General features: G+C 33.7%; 2 protein-coding genes across 10 annotated transcripts in view; one reads left to right on the top strand and one right to left on the bottom strand.

Moving 5' to 3' along the window:
* LOC128193129 (uncharacterized) overlaps positions 1 to 21,159 on the bottom strand; it is a 31,025-nt gene that overhangs the window by 8,416 nt on the left and 1,450 nt on the right. For all 6 annotated transcript variants that reach the window (XM_052866394.1, XM_052866395.1, XM_052866396.1 and 3 more), the window contains exon 2: positions 19,081 to 19,275. In XM_052866394.1, the coding sequence (XP_052722354.1) occupies positions 19,081 to 19,229 (149 nt within the window). In that variant the 5' untranslated portion in view covers positions 19,230 to 19,275. The remainder of the gene's footprint in view (positions 1 to 19,080; positions 19,276 to 21,159) is intronic.
* On the top strand, positions 652 to 16,898 carry LOC128193128 (uncharacterized). 4 transcript variants are annotated; one of them, XM_052866390.1, is made up of 7 exons: positions 11,542 to 11,712; positions 11,860 to 13,114; positions 13,261 to 13,534; positions 14,816 to 15,014; positions 15,146 to 15,207; positions 16,052 to 16,127; positions 16,221 to 16,898. In XM_052866390.1, exons 2-7 carry the CDS (start codon positions 11,967 to 11,969, stop codon positions 16,496 to 16,498), a joined length of 2,037 nt encoding a protein of 678 aa, XP_052722350.1. In that variant the 5' UTR covers positions 11,542 to 11,712; positions 11,860 to 11,966; the 3' UTR covers positions 16,499 to 16,898. The 4 variants fall into 4 exon arrangements, with proteins under 4 accessions (XP_052722352.1, XP_052722351.1, XP_052722353.1 ...); XM_052866392.1 differs by lacking the exons at positions 13,261 to 13,534; positions 14,816 to 15,014; positions 15,146 to 15,207; positions 16,052 to 16,127; positions 16,221 to 16,898 and adding exons at positions 652 to 1,047; positions 4,066 to 4,189; positions 6,705 to 6,778 and having other exon boundaries at positions 9,992 to 11,712; positions 11,860 to 12,469; XM_052866391.1 differs by lacking the exons at positions 13,261 to 13,534; positions 14,816 to 15,014; positions 15,146 to 15,207; positions 16,052 to 16,127; positions 16,221 to 16,898 and adding exons at positions 657 to 1,047; positions 4,066 to 6,778 and having other exon boundaries at positions 9,992 to 11,712; positions 11,860 to 12,469.

The following is a 21,159-nucleotide window of genomic DNA, read 5'->3' as shown; positions in this document are numbered from 1 at the left end:
TCAAATAACTGTAATATCTAAATGAGATGATTTGTTGATACTTGCTGTAGCTATCTTTACTGAATTCAAATATTTTGATAACATATTATTCTGCATTTCATAGCAAATATGTTACCTTTATGAAAAACATTAAATACTTCCATAACTTATAAAAAATTAGCTTTATAGCATTGTACATTCTCATGTTGTTTGTGTGATTTTCCCTTTTCTTACAAACGTCTTGGTATATAAATAAGGAATACGGAATCATTCTTTGAGTATTATGAGGTGATAATTTCAGTCGGGGCGTGATCAAATCCAATAGATAGATTTGATCACGCCCCGACCGAAATTATCACCTCATAATATTCAAAGAATGTTTCCTTATTACTTATATTTATATAATTATAGGCCATCGTACGATTAAATCTTTAAATATGAATAAGCAAACCCAGCCGGCGCCTCAATTTGGCGTCATTTGTATTATGGGTTATATAGTACAAAATCGATACGTAGTGTTTTCAGAGACAAAGACACTGGATAATGTAAATATATGTATATATGTGTAGGATAGGCCAATTTTCAAACCTTGTAATAAAAAATATGTTTATACCTATTTTGAAATACATTGTAAATCTTGAGAGAGAGAGAGAGAGAGAGAGAGAGAGAGAGAGAGAGAGAGAGAGAGAGAGAGAGAGAGAGAGAGCTCCCGAGTTTCCTACATTATGGGGTATTCAATTTGTCTTCAGACCAACACTATGGGGAAAGTTGGAAATTGTGGGGAATAAATAAGTTCCCCACAACAACAATCGACATTTTTGACAACTTTTCAATGGCGTACATAAGAAATTTCTCCATCTCTGGCCCCTCTCTTTATCATGAAGCTTTGCAGTGATCAGCAATGAACGCGCGCAGCGTTGGTGACGTTCGTAGATTAGTCCAATCAAAATACCCCACAGTGATCATATGACATTCTCACACTACCGTAACTGAATTTTGGTGTTCGGAAGTCCCCATTCGCGGGAAAATGTACAACGAAGAACGAACAAGGGATTTCGTGCAAATTAGGTAAGTAAAGTGGCATAAATATATAATTATATATATATATGCGTAATAGATAAGTTAAGACTTAAATAGGACAGTTTAGCATGTATATATTAGTGAAGTTTACAAACAACAGCGTGTTCAAAGGCCGAAGATATCAATGAACTGGCTACTGTAAGGCAAAGTCGTCAACTCTGGTTTTACACATGGAATGTCATCGTAACAAATATTTATTATATCTATTGAAACTGTTTAAGTGGATTCTATTTTAATTAATACATTTGGAGAATTCATATTTTGTATGTCAGGAGTGGAATATGGGGAAAAATCTAGAAAATAGAGAGTGTAACTCGGGTACACTATGGGGAAATTGTGGGTCGCTGAGTGTTGCATGATGGGACAAAGAAGTTGGCAGGAAAGTTGACGTGAGACGATGGAACTTCCTTCTGCTTTCCTTGCATTTTATGACGATTTTGACTACTCTAGAGCATGCTCATTCTGTTCAGATTTTGATTTAGACGTTCTGGAGTTGTTTATTAATGGCGTGAACTTTATAGCATTTTTTGATATCACTGAATTTACTGCCTGCAGTTTTTTTTGTGAAATTAATGACATTGCCATCGGGAAATATGTGTTTTGCATATAAATTCATGGGAACAATATTCATCAGGTATGTTTTGAAAATGATATTTTAACATTTTTTCAGCATATATTTTGCAAATGCCTAAATTAAATATGTATCTGTTTACACATAGTAGCTTTACTCTGTCTCAGGTTTTTGCTTCCACACTTTTCGCTTGATATTTCAATAATAATATACTGGTGTCTCATAATATCGCGGTACTTGTTTTTTTCCCTAAAAAAAGATATACCAAGTTATCATTTTCACATGTCATAAGTGCTGTTCGAAAAGCTTGTATTGGACTAGCTTTTCTGAGGAACATCAATTTCCCAACTTACGTAGTTTATTTTGTGTGCTATTTTTAAATCACAAGTCTTATTCACCTTCAAAATTAGAGAGTTCCATTATATCGCGGCATTGGAAATCTGGAAGCCTGGTACAGTTTTTATTTTTATAAATAAAATATGATTTTTCATGAAAGCAAAGTCACCTTAACTGGTTCGGGAATGAAATATACATTTTATTATGCTTTTTATATAGTTTCCTCGGGAATCCTATTTTTGGAACATACCGCGATACAACGGAACCCGCAATATAATGAGAAGAGAGTATATATACCTTTGTGCTCAAACTATGTTCATTCACTAATATGAAAAATGTCCAGATTATCTGTTTAGAAACACCCCTTCTACCGCTTCATGCTTAATACACATCCAAAAATAGAAAGTCTAAGGGAATTTGCCTTGCATCAGCCATTAATTAGCCCGGATGATAACGTTTAAAAATTGCGCGAGGTGTCCTGAGAACTTTTAAATGGAGAAAAGATGTAAACATTTCCCATTATAAATCTCTGTAAGAAATTTGTTTTCGTTCCTGTAAAATTTTATGAGTAAAAAGGGATAATTTGTTAATTTTCCATTTCATTGATTTCAACTGTACTTCTTTCACAGGTATGTGTATTTTTATTAAAATAAATAGGGATGGATGTAATAACTAGGGACAGACTATAGTTTTTAAAGATGAAATCTTGGCCAAGATTTGCTTCATATTTGGACTGACATCTTTACCGAATCTCAGGGCAGTCCTTAATTCACAATTCACTTCTGGAAATTCACCCCAAAATTTGGGTGCTAATTTAGAAAATGTATAAACAATGAGGGGGGGGGGGGTATTCAGTGAGTAAATTTAAAAGCAGAATGGGGAATTTTCAGTGAGAAAATTTTTGATCAGTTTGGGGAATATTCAGTTTATATCTAACTTCCTTATGATTTAGAGAGAGAGAATGTAATATAAAAAGTACCGATATGTGGAATATTCATATTCTTATAGATATGATACTGAAGATTTACATAATTATAATTTAAAGTTTATTTCTTCAAACATAACATTGACAGAGAGTTCAGAAAAATTACTTCAACTTCGATCCTGGAATTTTCTCAGTTGCAAATGTGACCATTTTAGGGGCAACTTGAAGCACTGCTCAGTGAGAAAATATCTATACACAGTATGGGGAATATTCAGTGAGAAAATATATTATAAAACAGTATGGGGAATATTCAGTGAGAAAATATATTATGAAACAACAGTATGGGGAATATTCAGTGAGAAAATATAATTAAAAACAGTATGGGGAATATTCAGTGAGAAAATACACAAACCATATGGGGAATATTCTGTCAGAAAATATGTAAACAGTATGGGGAATATTCAGTGAGAAAATATGTAAAACAGTGTAGGGAATATTCAGTGAGAAAACATAAATGGTATGGGGAATATTCAGTGATTGTAATGAGAAAGAAATATAAACAGTATAAGGAACATTCAATGAGAAATTATGAACATAATATTGTATATATACTGTAACAGTTACAGTGTGAGGATTATTTATTGAGAAAACTCTTGAAGAAAGAAGTGCGCAAGACATAGGTATGTCCAGTTTTTAGCCTGAGCAGCAAGCGATTTTGGAAGTTTAATTTGGCTAAATTTCTAGTCATGAATTATGGAGATCTGTCACAAGATCAGTCCAAATATCTAGTTGAGCTGAATCTCCACCGAATTTATGTATTAGAGTAAGGCCAAGTAAATTGAAATTCCGTTTCTCAGGCCCTACACGCATCTGTTTTGAGGGAGCCGCATTGTAAATTTTATTGCATTTTATATAAAATTGAAAGTTGGGAATGCAGCGCCTATCCAGAATAAAAAATCCCTATCCACTTATTCATTATTTGGAACTCCTCATGTCTGACCCTTATCTATCGCATTATCATCAAGTGTATACTGATAAGTTTCACTTTTGCTTTTAATTTCTCTAGCCCTGTCATGTGCAGTAATAACTGAAAATCAGTTTTACGATTACAAATCATCATGTTTCAATATAATGGGTTTTAGTCTCACTCTTGACATGTAAATCATTTTTTCAGAAATGTCTGAGGAAAAGCAAGCTGTTTGGGCCAAAGGTTTGCCTGGAGTACCCAAAGCAATGTTTTGGCCAGGTATTTTAGGAGAGACTGGGGACAGTGTTTATGTACATTCAGATGAATCTCTGTAAGTATGTTTTTATCTCTCATCAGAGGAAATATTGTTTTGATAATATTTTCAAGTTAAAGTATTTAGAATATGAAGGTGACCATGATCTAAAGAGCTGTAAATAAAAAGCATAGTCATTCTTTAGAACCAGTGGAATGTTTTTCAAGAAATCTCAGTTAACTTGAAGAGAATTTAGATAAATTTAAAAAAGTATAACCATTGAAACTAAAAATAAAAGGGGGCAATGTCACAACATTGGTAAAAAAAATTCTTCAGTAGAGCCATTGGTAAAAAAATTCTTCAGTAAGCCATTTTTTATATTCAACCTTATTCTCAGTCTCTGTTCATTATCTCTGCAAAGGTTACACACACTGAAATGAAAATTGGTATTCTGGTTTATCATGAAAATATCCAGTATAAGTTTTGTTTTGGGAATGATCAGACAATTTTTGACAGTCATTCGCATGTCCAAGGGCATGGAAACTTGACTTACTTGACTTATTCCTGTTCGCTCCTTGGGGAGCATAGGGCCGCAACCACTCCTCGCCAGCGGTCTCTGTTTTGGGCGACTTTCTTTAACTGGGCCCAGGTGAATCCTGGGCATGGGGGAAGGGGGCATAATTATTTTACAAACATCTCTTGTTAAAATTGTGTCACACCTAACAAAAGAAATAGGAATTTAACATTGAGTATCTACATTGTAGATTTTTTTTGTCATTAAATGCACCATGTCTTGGTAATGCCATATATTGAATGTTGACCATTGCTCTTTGAACTTTTTGTTGTAGGAAGATTGGTTGATGTTTTTGTATTAAACTGTTTATCTGTTGTCGTAGATTTCAATACAAAGAACAGGTGCCTTTCAGGATTCAGGAAACTGCATTCTATAAAGATCTTGGAATGAGTAATGTTTAAATGTTACAACCCCCCCTCCCAAAAAATGTGTGTGTTCAAGGTTTCCAGATTCCCTAAAATATAATAGGTATTAATGAGGTTGGATATTTTTTTTTTATGAGACAGAACTAGATTTAATTTCAAGAGTTACCTCTCTCAAACAATTTATGCAACATGGTGTGAAAAATGTCACTTAATGCAGTACAGCACTAAATTTGTGCTCTAAAGATGTTCACTTGATGCTCTAAATAAGTAATCATAAAAATAGGTAAGGGGGGATTAATAAAAGTTGCTAAGGAAACCTTAAACATGCAATTTTTTTTTTTGGTTTTCTTGTTATTTTAGAATGGATGTTTTCGTTGGAGAAATTTTTGTGGAAAAGTTAATGTTACAGGTCTGCTTACTTTGTAATCATGTAATTCACATTTTCTGTTTATGAATTTCCAAACTTAAATCCATTATTAATTAGCATTTTCTTAGGTATTTCATAATGAATGATTTGTTATATTTGAAAGTAAATGTAAGTTAATTTTTTTTCAGTATTTTGACATGTACACAAAAAAATTAATTATTTAGGATTGAAATATGAATGATTGTTGGATAAATGGAATTCAAGTTTGTTTTAAAAAGAGGGCCAGGCCCTCATAAAGAGAAAGATAATTTTAAAAAAATGTAAAATATGTCTTAAAAATCCTCTCAAGAACTAGGAAGCCAAAAATATGAAAACTTGTGTGAAACATCATGATGTTATTAGTTAAGATTAAAGTTAAATCAAAAGGTTGTCCCGGGGTCAATATAGGTTTATATTAGAGAAATTCCTCTTAACACATGTGGCAAATTGCTCTATGCATATTTGGAAGAAAGAAAGCTAACTTTGAACTAGTCTCAGTCAATAGAACAGTTTAATGTAAGAAGTCCAAAATAATTTAGTTTGGTAAGATAATATATGAAACAACTATTTCTAAGCAGACAGTTAGTTAATAAGCTATGGTTAATTTGAAAATGTTATTTCAATCTATTTTTGAACAAACTACTAAAGCCATTTGTTTAATGTATATTATAGCTGAATGATTAAAACTGTCATAATACAGATGTCAGTTTTAAGATACATGTATGTGTATTAATTAATTTGCAACAATTTTTGATGCATCTCTACTTTTGCACCTATGGTGCTTTTGTGATTTTTGGGCTGTTGCAATTTATTCTGTTTTTTTCTTTTATTTGTTTTTAGCTCACCTGAGCTGAAAGCTCAAGCGAGCTTTTCTGATCACATTTTGTCTATCTTCCATGTCTGTCTATCTGTCTGTCTGTAAACTTTAACATTTTCCCCAATGCCCCAAAATTGTTAACCCAATATATGTTGGTGCATTTGGCAGATAAAGGAAAAAATATATATTAATTGTTCTGGACTTAATTATTCAATGATTTTGGGTCAGAGTAGTAGGCCATTGTTGCTCAGGTGAGCAATATGGCCCCTGGGTCTCTTGTTTCTACTATTCTATAAATAACAATTACATAGCATCCAAGAAAGTGAAGATGTACTTTTTTTAGTTATTTAAAGATGTATATGATACAATGTTTTACAATATTGGAGAATTGGGTGATTTTTAAATTGATGATACTAAAAATTCTTATACAGAAAACCTGAAAAGGAGACCTGCAACCCTAAAGGCCTTCTTGGCAGACATAGAGTGGACATTAGAGACCATAAGGGTAAAGAATTTTTATACTTTGTTGCAACAAACTCGAGGATGAAAGGATAATTAATAAACTTCAAATCATTTGAAAACATAATTTTCCCAGCCATGCTTGTCTATCAAAATATTGGTTTTTATATTCTTGGAAACATTGTTTTATGGTATAATTGGAACCATTTTGTCTGTCCACCTTGCTCTTTGTCAGTCTTTCTTTGTAGTCATTTTTTGAATGGAACATATTTTTACAAGTGATAAAAAACAGCTTTTTATTAGCTCACCTGAGCTGAAAGCTCAAGTGAGCTTTTCTGATCACCCGTCGTCCGTCCGTCTGTCTGTCCGTCTGTAAACTTTTTACATTTTGATCATCTTCTCTAAAACCACTTGGCCAAATTTAACCAAATTTGGCACAAATCATCCTTATAAGAAAATGAATATAAATTGCAAAAATAAAAGGCTAGATTGTATTCAAAGCGGAGAAAACCTCGAAACTGTAAAAAAGGGGGTAGCATTTTAAAAAATCTTCTCAAGAACTACTGAATTAATCTTAACGTAATTTAGCATAAATCATCCTTAGGGAAAGGAAAATATAAATTGCAAAAATTATAGGAGAATTCTGTTCCAAATTTGAGATAATTGCGAAAATACTAATAAAGAATGGCTCGTTATTCCAAATATCGTAGACTGGCAATTCATTGCGATAGACTGGTCTTATGACAGGCATCGCCAGTCTACCGCATCTCGAAAACGAGGTTCTTTGTTTGAAGCTGGCAGTTTGTTGTGCAACAGTTCACGTGCGAATAGACTCTATGAAACATGAAAATAACATTGGTGCTGATTATTGTGAAGTAAATTGAGGTTAAATATTTCAACGCGTTGTCATTTTCACTTGTGAGGGTGGTTTTAGCTTGTTTTGAATTTTTCGTTTCATTTTGCTTTTTAACTTGGGAAACAATCGCCTTGTATTTGGAACATAAACTTCAGTAAATAGGCAGTTGATTGTTTACCTGCGAAAATGATAAAATCTGATGCATTAACAACGTACTAAAGTGCATTTCCCTCTGTTTTTATTGTTTATTAATTTCTAATTGTGTCAACAAGGATCAAACAAGGGAGCGACTATGATTGAAACTCGATTTTTGATCGGTGACTTCGCCGGAATTTCCTTCGAAAGAGAATTTGAAGTAGCCATGTATTCCGAGTTCATAATCGTGTAAATTAAATCCAAAGACAATAAAAAGATGTTTATGAATGTGAAAAAAACTTTTTCACAGCCTCAGTTAAACCCTGTTGTGATTAATCACCCGCGACTGTCTTATCTTTAGAAGTTATAAATACGGGTGATGCAAACACATATACCGTGCATTGAAAATTACAATCGATAATCATTACATTTCTTGTTGATACTACAATAAGAAGGTAACTTGTAGTTATTTAATAACTCTGCCAAATTAATGCAAAACCGTTTGTTTACAGTTATCTTCAAAACTGAAAACTGTTGTAATTGGGTCATAGGGTAGGACTAATTTCTCCAAAATACACAGTGCATAAACTGATTTTGTGTCACCTGGCTAACTCAATTACAAAACATTTTATCTATATAATGTATGAATGCATTAAATAAAATGAAATTTAACAAATTGGATAAGTTTTTAAAAGTTGCTTATCATTCTACGACTGACGCTGAAATGTTTGTTGATCATTGGAATTGTCTTGCTAAACATTATATACTTGTGTACAGAAAAATCAAAAGGATGATGTGCTATAACTACTTTCTGGGGTCCTGTCTCATTTGATAAATTATTTTAAATCTGCAACAATTTTGGTATTTTTCAAACGAGTAAATAAAAACTTCTTTTTAACAGTTCTGACACATTATAATTATGAGGATATCCGTGCATTATCATTATTTTAAAGAAAATATTGCAGCAGAAAATCATCTTGGTTTGTAGCCGTTTGTTGTTTTTGAGAGAATGTGAAATAATTAATGGGCCTTAGTACAGAACTGATACCTGTATGCCTGACAATACATTAAATTATATAGCTTTTTAACACATCATGTGACAACATTTTTTAGTCAAATGTTTTCATCGATCAAGTGAGTAAGGCTATTCAAAAACGTCACAAAAGTTTACATCAGGTAAACAATTATTAATAACGTCACACTTTTTTGTAAGCACTCTCATGCCTACAAATTTCGACGGATTTTCATTAAATTTATACTAAATCTTTATACCACTTTAACCTTGGTCAAGTTCGAAAATCAGCATTGGTCGATACTTTTTGTTGGAGTTATGGGACTTAAACCACAATAATGACTCCGTTTTATCCAAAAATTGACCTTGTAAGCGCTCTCATGCCTACAAATTTTGACGGATTTTCATTAAATTTATACCAAATGTTTATACCACTATTACCTTGGTCAAGTTCGAAAATCAGCATTGGTTGATACTTTTTGTTGGAGTTATGGGACTTAAACCACAATAATGAATCAGCCTTGGTCGATAGACTCGATACTAGTATACTGCTTGACCGGCGGGGGACCCAGGAATTCTATTCTTGTTTATCTTAAATGAGCTAATACTGTTCACATATGTGCAAAAACTGAAGGAAATAATGTACCGGTGTTATATATAATTAATATATCACAATATATTTTCACCCCTACCCCTTTATAAAATATTGAGTTTTAGGTCAGAAAATTATCATGGTACTTAACTTTGCTAAATATTAAATTTTACTGTTCATAATTATTTAAGGACACACGAGATGTTCCTCAATTTTATATAATTTTCCTTGATAAATTATTCCTTATTTATTAACATTTAAACCTGTTAATTCCCAAAAATTCAAGGTTTATTACCAGGCTATTTTTAGAGCTATAATATTTAGAATTTTCCTTAAAATAGCATCAAAATGCATTTGAATGCTTATAAATAAAGTCATAGTATATATTTTCAATTGAACACTTTATATCTAAATAAAAAAAGTATCATATAACAGGAAAATATAATTATGGAATTACTTGGTGGAAATCTTCACATTGTGGAGATAGGAAAAAATAGAAAATAATGGAAGATAGGTCGCGTCTGATTGTAAATTAAGTGTGTTAAGTCAATGTAGTTCGCCATTGTTGCTCAGGTGAGCGATGTGGCCCATGGGCCTCTTGTTTTGAAATCATTTTAAAATTATGCACGGAGACTATTGCTAATTCAAATCATATACTTTGTAGTTTTTGTGTGGATCAAACTGTCAACCAGGGAGAAAATTACTTTGGTTCGGTGATGATAAGGACAAGGATACTGACGGAGATGGTATCCCTGACCATCTTGATGACGATGATCACAACGATGGGATTCCCGATAGCAAAGACAACGACGACGATGGCGATGGAATAAGCGATGACAAACAATACTGGGACAAAGACGGGTGCACAACCTTGAAAGATGGGGATGGAATTCCTGATCACTTGGACGATGATGATGATGGCGATGGGATTCCCAACGATAAGGAAAAAGACACAGATGGCGATGGGATTCCTGATTATTTGGATGATGATGACGATGGGGATGGGATTCCAGACGATAAAGACATTGATGATGATGGGAACGGGGTACCAGACAATATGGAGGACACAGATGGAGATGGAATCCCTGATCATTTGGATAAGGATGATGATGGAGATGGCATTCCAGATGACAAAGAGAAGGATACGGATGGTGACGGAATTCCAGACTATCTGGATGAAGATGATGATAATGATGGGATCCGTGACTCCCAGGACAAAGACGATAATGGAAATGGTATTCCAGATCATTTAGAAGTCGACAGTGATGGAGATGGAATTCCAGATTACCTCGATGATGATGATGATAATGACGGGATCCCTGACCATTTGGACAAGGACGACAAAGAGAAAGACACTGATGGTGACAGAATTCCAGATTATCTGGATGATAATGATGGAATTCCTGACGTTGATGATGACGATGGCGATGGTATTCCTGATAAACTTGAAATTGATACAGATGGTGATGGGATACCAGATTACTTGGATAATGATGATGATGGGGATGGAATTCCTGACTCTGAAGATAAAGACGATGATGGCGACGGAATTCCAGATGACAAGGAAAAAGATACAAACGGTGATGGTATCCCGGATTATCTGGATGATGATGACGATGGAGATGGTATTCCAGATAGTGAAGACAAAGATGATGATGGGGATGGTATTCCTGATGACAAAGAAAAAGATACAGATGGAGATGGCATTCCAGATTATCTCGCTAATGATGACGATGGTGATGGAATTCCAGATAGTTTAGACAATGATGATGATGGTGACGGTATAACTGATGATAAGGAAAAAGACACTTATGGAGACGGAATTCCAGATTACTTAGATGATGATGAGGATAATGATGGAATTCCAGACTCAGAGGATGATGATGCCGATGGAAATGGCATTCCTGATTACAAGGAAAAAGACACGGATGGTTATGGTATTCTAGACTACTTAGATGACGATGATGGTAATGACGGAATTCCTGATCATCTTGAATTTGTATTTGATTTTGAGTCCTCTGATGAGGAATGGAAACCTAAAAAGGATGACTGTATTGAATCTGATGAATCTGATGAGGTTTTTTCTGATACAAAATGTATTCGGCCATTCCTATCAAAGGTACAGATAACATACTGTTACTTTAGTGTTCTTATTTTTTCTTTCTTTTCTCATTCTTTTTTTCCCCCAGTCTTTGTGTAATTTTTTAGAGACACTTGGTCCATTATTTTGAAACTTGAAGTGATTTGGGGGTGGCGGCAAAATAAGATAATTGTAAAAATGACTGTAATATTGAACACAAAGGCATTTTAGTTCGATCTTTTTTAAGGATTGGACATCAAAAGTCAAGATTGTTGCTGAAGGAGATGCATGTGTTAGTGAAACAGGTATGTGAATACTGCATACAGGATTATTTTTTCGCACCATGTTAATTTCGCCTTTTGCCACTTATTCTATCTATTAGTCCGTGACTAACGGACTAAGGTTAGAGTTGAACCCTGGCATGTGTATATAACCTTATCCCTTTCTTCAAGTTTCAGTTGCACCTGTTGTAAAACATGGAACAAAGCGTGTATATGACAAAAGGCATGCTTGTTTCTTTTGTGGTGACACTTTCTCCAAGATATCATCTCATCTGCAAATGAAACATTCAGGAGAAAAATTAGTAGCCGAAATTTTGGCTAAAAAGAAAGGAGGAAAGGATAGAAAATTGCTTTGGAAGAAACTAAGAAATATGGGAGACTTTCATTATAATATAAAAAGAATTACAGAAAAAAAAGGACACTTGATTGTTGAAAGACGACCAACAACTGAAAAGGATTCAAATGAATTTCTTCCCTGTCCCCATTGTTTGGGTTTTTTTGTAAGAAGTGAACTTTGGAGGCATGCTAAAGAATGCCCTTTTCGATGTCAGAATAATGAAGAAGAAAAGCCTTTGGTCTATTCAGCCCAGATACTGCTTTACTCAAACTTGCATGAAAATTCAGATTTGCAGGAGAATATTGAGGAAATATTAACAGGAATGAAATCTGATGGTGTCTTGAAGGCAATACAGTCTGACAACAGTTTGATGTCCTTTGGATCTGCTATGCTGAAAAGAGTGGGAAGAGGAAGATTACCTAATGTCAGACAAAAGTTACGACAGTTGGGACGACTTTTAGTGTCATTAAGGTGCTTGTCAACAGAGGCAGCTGTATTTACTGATTTCATCAAACCAAAGGAGTTCGACAGAGTAGTAGATGCTGTTAAAAAAATAAGTTCAAACCCTTCAGAGATTACAGAAAAAGGATGTCAGAAATACAGCCTTCCCTCCCTTGCTCTAAAACTTGGACATTCTTTGAAAAGATTAGCTGAGGTAATAAGAGGAAGGGCAATACGAGATGGTGATGATGAGAGACGAAAAGATGTAGAAAACTTTATCTTATTGCATGACACTGAATGGGCTGACAAAATAAGTAGCCATGCCAGACAAACAATTGCTGAGAGGAAGTACAATGAACCAGACATATTGCCATTAACCTGTGACATAGTAAAACTGAAAGACTTCCTTCTTCATGAAATTGTCAGGCTGAGTGAATTACTGTTGAAAGACATAAATGCTGTCAACTGGAGAAACTTGGCAATGGTTGTTTTATGTAGAATTACGATATTTAACAAGCGCCGAGGGGGAGAGACCAGTCAGATGAAACTATCTGCTTACGTAAACAGAAAAACTGGAGAATGGAAGGATGCTGAAAATCTGGAAATAATATCCACTTTATCACCAATTGAAAAGAAACTGATGGACAGGTAAATATGATTATTGAGTGTCTCAATATTTTAAAACAGTTTTGGCTTATTTTTGACAACAATCATTGGACAAACATTTCTACAACATAATGTAACAATTAACGCCTATTGTATTTTCATTTGTTTTGTTTTTGGATGGATTTCAGGCTACAGCTTGTAGAAATAGTTGGAAAGAAGAACAGAAAAGTCCCTGTTTTGCTAACTAAAGACATGTGGAATGCATTAGACTTGCTTAACAGCAAAAGGAATGCCATTGGAGTTCCTCTTCAAAACCCTTTCCTGTTTGCTGCACCATCTTCCAAGTCTGGGCACTTGAAATGTTGGGATTCCCTCAAATGGATAACGAACAGAGTGGATTTAAAGAATCCTGAACTTATTACTACAACTAATATGAGAAAATACATCGCAACAGTTTCACAGGTACACATGTAAATCTCCTCTTGCTCGTGAGAACTTTTTTTTGCATAATTACTCAAAATACTGTAGTCTGCTTGCAAAATTAAAGGACAGCAGGACTAAGTTTATTAGTCCCCTACCGGTTTCACCGGAGGGGACTATAGCTTTCCTCTGCGTCCGTCAGTCCGTCTGTCTGTCTGACCGTCCGTCCGTCTGTCTGTCCCACTTCAGTTTTCCACTGTTTTTTTTCTTTATGCGTTGGACGAATGATATGAAACTTGCTGAGCAGCTTCAAAATATCAAACTACAGATCAAGTTTACACTTTTGTAGCGTCTGGTTGACATATTTTCAAGAAAATTAATTTTTTATATTCCATTTTTGTAATGTTCGGGTTCGTTAGCGGGCTCGGTGTGTATCAAATAAACGAGGAAAGTATGTTGTCAGTAATAATATCGTGCATTACTTGGACCATTCCTTTTATTGTTTCTAACAAACAAATAAGTTCTGTTAAATACTATCAAGCATTGTGTTGTAAATTTAATCGACAGGGTATTTTGTATTATTACAATCGGGTTCGTTATCGGGTTGGTCTGTTGAGACGGTAAGAAATGATATTCTGCATAACAGTGCATTGTTTTCACAAATTTCTACAAACCGGTAGGGGACGTGTATTGCTTATGCAATACTCTCAGAATGCTTGTTCAGATGAGTTTTGTGGCCCATGTGCCTCTTATGTGACCATTCTGACTGAATGTGTATATACTTATGGCATTATCATATGGTTCAGTTTTCTGGTATTTTGATACTATCTGCTTGAAAAGTAGGGGTGTATAGAGATGGGGATGTCTGTCAGTAACACATGAGGGAAGTCAGCTATTAACAAAATTCTTCCTGTATCACTGAAACATTTAATAGAAGCTCTTTTAAAAAGTGCCATTTGTACCCTGTTTTATGTTTGGATAGGAAAACTATTTGGTGTTTTCAATAGTAAAACATAAATGCAGGGTCTGCCATTTTTTCAATAACGTTGATGGTACCCATTTCTTATCTGCAACTCCTTGATCTTATATCGCTGAATAAAATTATAAAAAATTTCACAATGTTTATTAATTACTTTGTAACCTAATTTTGTTTTTTGGACTGGACAAATACTTGTAGTTTACCATTTCGAAAAAAATGAAAATTTGAAAACTTTACCATTATACAGGAGAAGATGGCAGGGTATTGTTGTGTGAACTCTGTGTTCATAGTACCTTTAGTGTGTAAGCCTACCAGATGAACCCTTAATGTTATTTTTATTTAAGATAGTTGATCTGGATTCCAAGAACGAGCTAGAATGGCTGGCAAACCATATGGGGCACACCCTTTCCGTACATAGGAAGTACTACAGACTCCAAGAACAAACTCTTGAGCTCGCAAAGGTCAGCAAATTGTTGATTGCTGCAGATTGTGGAATGGTCCATAGATATGCTGGAAAAACTCTGGATGATATCACATTGGAAGGTATACAAAATTTGATTTCGTATTGCTCTGAAATCCCCACGTGGTTTTAAGAGTGAAGCATAAAATTGACAAGAAGTATTATTTTTATATTTGTCATGACAGATGTTCAAAATAGGCAATTTGTATTTCAGAAATACAGTTAGATAAGTCTGAAGAGGAGGATTGTGATGAGCAAGACTGTTCTTCATCAGAGGTTTGTACAATTTTCTTTAAAATACTTTAACTTTTTTCATGCCATCAGTATAATATGTTCAACTGTTACCATCAGGATGTCAAAACACATCTTGTAAAATGCAGATCAAGGCCTCTCTGGGTTATAATAACCCCAAGATATCAAATGATCAATATATCATGAAAATTACTGAGATCCCCACCCTAAATCATATGCATTATTGTTCCTTGTGTAATGGCAAGTCTTGTTACAATTGCAGTTGAAATTAGAATTGAGTATACATATCTTTAAAAAATATCCAAAACACTATTTACTCAGTTTTCACAATTAAAAAAAAAAGAAACTTGATTTTTTAGTGTATTTCAGTAATGGTACAAAAAATATTTCCTAAAATTTTAAGAAATTTTTAACAGTTTATCAGAGGAAGTTGAATATTGTTGATAAGTATTGCCAGAATGATTTGAAATCCATGCTACAGATCTGATTTTAGTATTGCTTGGTAGTTGATGGTACAAGCACATTACCTGGGTTTTTTTATTTCAACAGTGTTGTCATGGTTGCAAAAAATTTTTGTTAAAATTTCAAAATGCCAGTAACCCTCTTACAGTTTTTCTCAGATATCAGTAAGATTAGATACATAAGTAGATTGTTCAAAATATGTAATCATATTGGGTTTTTGACAAATGATGTTGCCATGGTTATGGAAACAAAAATTTATATTACATTTTTTTTAAAATGTCATTCCTTGTATAGTTTTGGTCTATGTTACATAAGTAGACAATATATAGATGCATCTTTCCTCATTGTAAGTACTGTATACACCTGTAAAGCCACAGTCTCAGCAGATATTTCTTGGTTTTTTAAGGAGTGTCAGGAGAGGACCCCCCCAAAAATAAAGGACAGTAAACAAAAGCAGAAGGAACAAAAGCAAAGCGAGAAAGGTAAATTCCTAGAAATGCCTTGAAGAAAACTTATATTTCAAATGATATCCTAAATCGGAAAATTATAGTTCGTTTCACTCATATTTTTTGTAGATACGGAATATGTTTGCAGTAATGCAAAGAAATGTACCAGAAGGCCATGGAAAGAGGAAGATAAACAAGCATTAAGAACATCATTTCATCAACATTTTACACTATGTTGTCCTCCAAGTAAGAGTGATGTAATGCTACAGGGAAGGAAGTCGGACAGAGTTAGAAAGTTAATCGAAGAGAGAGGGTGGACTGCTGTGAAGTATTATGTTTGGAATCTAGTGCAACAACATAAAAAAAGGGGCCAAAATATGACAAATGCCAAGGAACAAAAAAATTAATTGTGTCTCGGGCCAAATTTTGAAATTCTGGTAAAGCAGGCAAATTTTTTTTTTTTTACTATCATCTTATGTTTTCAGTCATCAGCAGGTCGTCAAACTGATGCAATATTAAGGGTTTTACTTTTTGTTTGGTTTTAACCATACAGTAAAACAGGCAGCCAAGTAGCTGGAACAGATAATTGCTTTTTTGAGCATAATTCATTTTATTCATCAAGTGTTTAATATATTGAAAAGTCAAGAGAAATGAAATCACTATGCTAAAAGAGTCAAATCATTATTGGAATATTTTACTGTAATTTGACCACATATACATTTCCATTAGTTTAACTTGCATACTTGGTAATGAAACACCAATTGAACATGTGTTATTAGTATGTTTGAATAAAAAATGTAAATCAAATTTTCAGTTCCATCATTTGATAAGTACAAAAGACATGAACAGTCTAGCGAAGAAAATGAGAGATGGTAAAGTTTATTTTATAGTCAAAAGATGACTGAAATTGTTGTAAAATTCCCATTATCCATGTTATTAGATTAATTGCACAGAGCAATTATAACTTGGAAGATTTCTGAGCTGCGTTTAACAAAAGAACTTACGACCAATTTAATAAGTGCTAGTTAATCACAAACTAATCAATAGTTTATTCATATGGCTGAAAAACATAATTATGGGAATTAAAATATTTGTAAACAAATGGTTTATGGCAATTTTGTTCATTACAGATCATTTTATGAGACTGTAATTATTTACAACTTTGTCGTAAGTTCTTTTGTAAAATGCAACCCTGAAGTTCAATATGAGGATAAGAGAATGACAAATTGTAACAGAGAATTGAAAATGCATGAGATGCAAGTATCCAGTCATGGAGAAAGAGAGACAGTATTAAGATTATTTAGTTAATGGACAGAGGGGAGGTGCCATTGATAATAGTTTATAACTAGAGTATGCAGAAACGTCAACACTAGTAGAAATTTTCAGAGAGAAAATATTAAACAGAGGGAATACTTGGTGAGAAAATATACATAAACAATGTGGGGAATATTTAGTGAGAATGGAGAATGTATATGGGGGGGGGGGGGGGTATACATTGAGAGAATAACTGAATAAACAGTATAGGGAATATTAAGTGAGGAAACATGTCAACAGTATGGGAAGTAATAAATAAGAAATTCAGTAAGAAAACATATAATCAGTATGGGGAATATTCAGTGAGAAAATATTGTGGGGAGTATTCAGTGAGAAAATATTGTGGGGAATATTCAGTGAGAAAATATTGTGGGGAATATTCAGTGAGAAAACATTGTGGGGAGTATTCAGTGAGAAAATATTGTGGGGAATATTCAGTGAGAAAATATTGTGGGGAGTATTCAGTAAGAAAATATTGTGGGGAGTATTCAGTGAGAAAAAATATAAAAACAGTATGGGGAATATTCAGTGAGAAAACATTGTGGGCAATATTCAGTGAGAAAATGTATTATAAAACAGTACGGGGAATATTCAGTGAGAAAAAATATATAAACAGTACGGGGAATATTCAGTGAGAGAATATATATAAACAGTACAGGGAATATTCAGTGAGAAAATATTGTGGGGAGTATTCAGTGAGAAAATATTGTGGGGAGTATTCAGTGAGAAAAAATATAAAAACAGTATGGGGAATATTCAGTGAGAAAACATTGTGGGCAATATTCAGTGAGAAAATGTATTATAAAACAGTACGGGGAATATTCAGTGAGAAAAAATATATAAACAGTACGGGGAATATTCAGTGAGAGAATATATATAAACAGTACGGGGAATATTCAGTGAGAAAATATATATAAACAGTATGGGGAATATTCAGTGAGAAAACAGTATGAGGAATAAATCGGCGAGATAGTTTGAAAACGGACTTGGATAATGAGAATATTGTAATAGAAGTCTAAAGCAATTTTGAGGATTTAAAAAGAAAAATGGATGAGAGTGATGTCCAGAACAGTATGAGGAAAGCTTATTGAGAATGAACGCCTGGATTGCGAGGACCGTAGTTTTTTCTAAATTAAAATAATTTGATCCAATGTATCTGTTATACCGGCTATATATTTGTAGGAATTTATATATTTTAAAATAAATGAAAATAACATTACAGTAATATAAATGAAATCAAACTATATAAGACACTGAACACTGTTGTGAAAGGATATATGTATTCTATACATTCAGAGGGGTTCCGAATTTCATTTCCTCTTTATTCTGTGAGAAAAATTATTTCCCCATATACAAAAACTCCCAAAAGACATTGTTAAAGGCAAGCAATCAAGATATGCAAGAGGTGTTTACATTCATAGACCTTTGTTTAATAATGATATATTATAATTATTTTAAACAAAGTGTAGGAAAGAGGTTTCCCCATAGAACTGGTGTATGACCCATTCCTCTTAATACAGGAAAGTCGGGTAAAAGAGAGAGAGAGAGAGAGAGAGAGAGAGAGAGAGAGAGAGAGAGAGAGATAGAGAGAGAGAGAGAGAGAGAGTTCTTTTTGTGCTTACAACCTTAAATTCAGTATGTTAATGTTTGTGTTTCTTATTGCATCAATACTCACGGAAAAATCCACTGACAAAACCGATGGTAAAAAGCACATATATAATGGATCATTATATTGGTTTTCGGAATCTGGCTGTCTGGGTCTATATCGTGCCTTGACTCAATGTGCCTTGGGAGAGGAGTATACTCGTACTTTCCGTATGACATTTTGTATCAATGTATAATGTCAAAATCAACAAAGGAAGCACTCCGCCTGAAAAAATAAAATGCGAGTCTGTTACCTAATGAACGCAATTTAATTCATCTAATAATATAAAGCATGTTTTTCTGTCCCATCCCAGTCTTTTTTTCTTCATTGCTACAATAAACTAATCTTGAATACTATACAGATCCGCCATTATAATATATGACATGCGTAATTCAAAAAGTTTTTAAAAAACAAAACAACAAAAAACAACAAAAAAACAGAAAAAGCCTTGTCGGTCATAACTTTAAAAGAATCAACTATTTATTTTGAAAATTTCACAGATTTACTTTGAAATAATATTGATTTTAACCACCCTCGCGATAATTAATGTTTTGAGCAGTATACCTCCATCATCAATTAGTTTCATACATGAGAAAATCTCTATTAATTTAATTTTATTCATTGGGTTGTATTTAGGTTCCAAGGGCTTTAAAACCCAAGGTGGCAGGGGATAGTTTCAAAATTTTGAAATAAAGGGAGAACCTGGGGGTTGGCTGGTTATTTGAGGGGCATAAATTGCTAGAATATTTATTGCATTCATTTTGTGGATAGAGGAGCTCATGTCAATTTCATTGATATATGACACTTTAATACTGGTAGCACTTATCATCATATATGGAATGAAAATGCGAAACTGTGGCAAAAATTTTCACTTTCGGTTTAGTGCTTGAAAAGTAGGGTGGGTTCAGAACACGAAATGTTACTCGAAAAGAAAGTGATTGACCCCCCCCCCCCCCCCCCCATCAATTGGTGATTATTTGCATGGGTATACATTAAGCTACCAATCTTATGGTAGTTTATGGCAGTTGCTTGGGACTGGAGCGTGGTTCTGGACCCGTGAAAATGTGAAAAAAGGACAATTTTCAGAAAATTTTGAGACCGTCCCTGGCTATTCTTTATAGGGCTAGATGTAAGATGTACTTGTTTTATTCTGAAATGTTTAAAAATTCTCAAGAGTCGGGACCATGTGTCCCCTGCATGCAAACCAATTTTAGCAAATTTAAAAATCCACTGAAAAATCGAATCTCATATATGAGTACTATCTGCCTCACATTTCCTCGACCAAAAAAACTATCCCCTGCCACCCAAGTTACGCCCTTATGCCTTTTCAACTAGAAAATCGTGTTTGCTGACAAAAGTGTGTATATTATTGCATAAGTCCAAATTACTAAATTCACATCAAGGGCATACAGTACTTTTATCCAAATCTTTTTTTTAAGTTCATTTTTTTTGTACATATATATCGTTTTTCATGTAATTAACGTTTTTAGTTTTTGTGTTTTTTTTATAATTTGTATAGGCGGGTTTTTTTTATATAAAGAATATTTTGTATATCCCACCCTCTTTTGATGATTGGCATATCAGTGCCATACTTTTTATGTGTTTTTATGTAGGGGGTCAGATTATATATGTTGCCAACTATATTGAAAAATGTATCAGCTGTTTTTTTCTAGTCTCGTCTCAATATATACACTTTTTTAAAACTTTTTAATAAATGGCCTTTTTTAAATTCAACTACGAGTGTGTTGTGTTTTTTCTAATTTCATCGAAAACCCTAGTGCAGTCGTTTTGCCTTTTTTAAACAAAGGAACATAAACATCTTTAATCCAAATCAAAGCCGTTTAAATCAACCGTCTTTCATAATAAACACATCCAAAATCAAAAATATCATATTTGTACTTCGACTCGTTGGCAATTTTCAAGTTGGGATGTGTTTATAGTCATTGACGTATTTATAAATAAAAAAAAACACATTAATATTTCAACACGGACGGGATTGGGGTGATCATCAAGTGTTCGAAAGTGCAAAGATGCGACGGCGAAGCGCGAAGATGCAATGGCGAAAGTGAGAAGTTGCGAAGGCGAAGATGCGATACTACTATCGCTCCT

The sequence above is a fragment of the Crassostrea angulata genome, chromosome 7 (assembly GCF_025612915.1).
Source record: "Crassostrea angulata isolate pt1a10 chromosome 7, ASM2561291v2, whole genome shotgun sequence".
In the NCBI taxonomy this organism is placed as follows: domain Eukaryota; kingdom Metazoa; phylum Mollusca; class Bivalvia; order Ostreida; family Ostreidae; genus Magallana; species Magallana angulata.
This window is presented reverse-complemented; position numbering and strand designations above follow the sequence as displayed.

What these genes read in the sequence shown, in the direction of transcription:
- LOC128193128 (XM_052866390.1), top strand. Translation starts at nt 11,967, where the DNA reads ATGAAACATTCAGGAGAAAAATTAGTAGCCGAAATTTTGGCTAAAAAG. An exon ending in GAAAAGAAACTGATGGACAG is followed by an intron (nt 13,115 to 13,260) that starts GTAAATATGATT and finishes GATGGATTTCAG; the next exon opens with GCTACAGCTTGTAGAAATAG. An exon ending in AAGACTGTTCTTCATCAGAG is followed by an intron (nt 15,208 to 16,051) that starts GTTTGTACAATT and finishes TGGTTTTTTAAG; the next exon opens with GAGTGTCAGGAGAGGACCCC.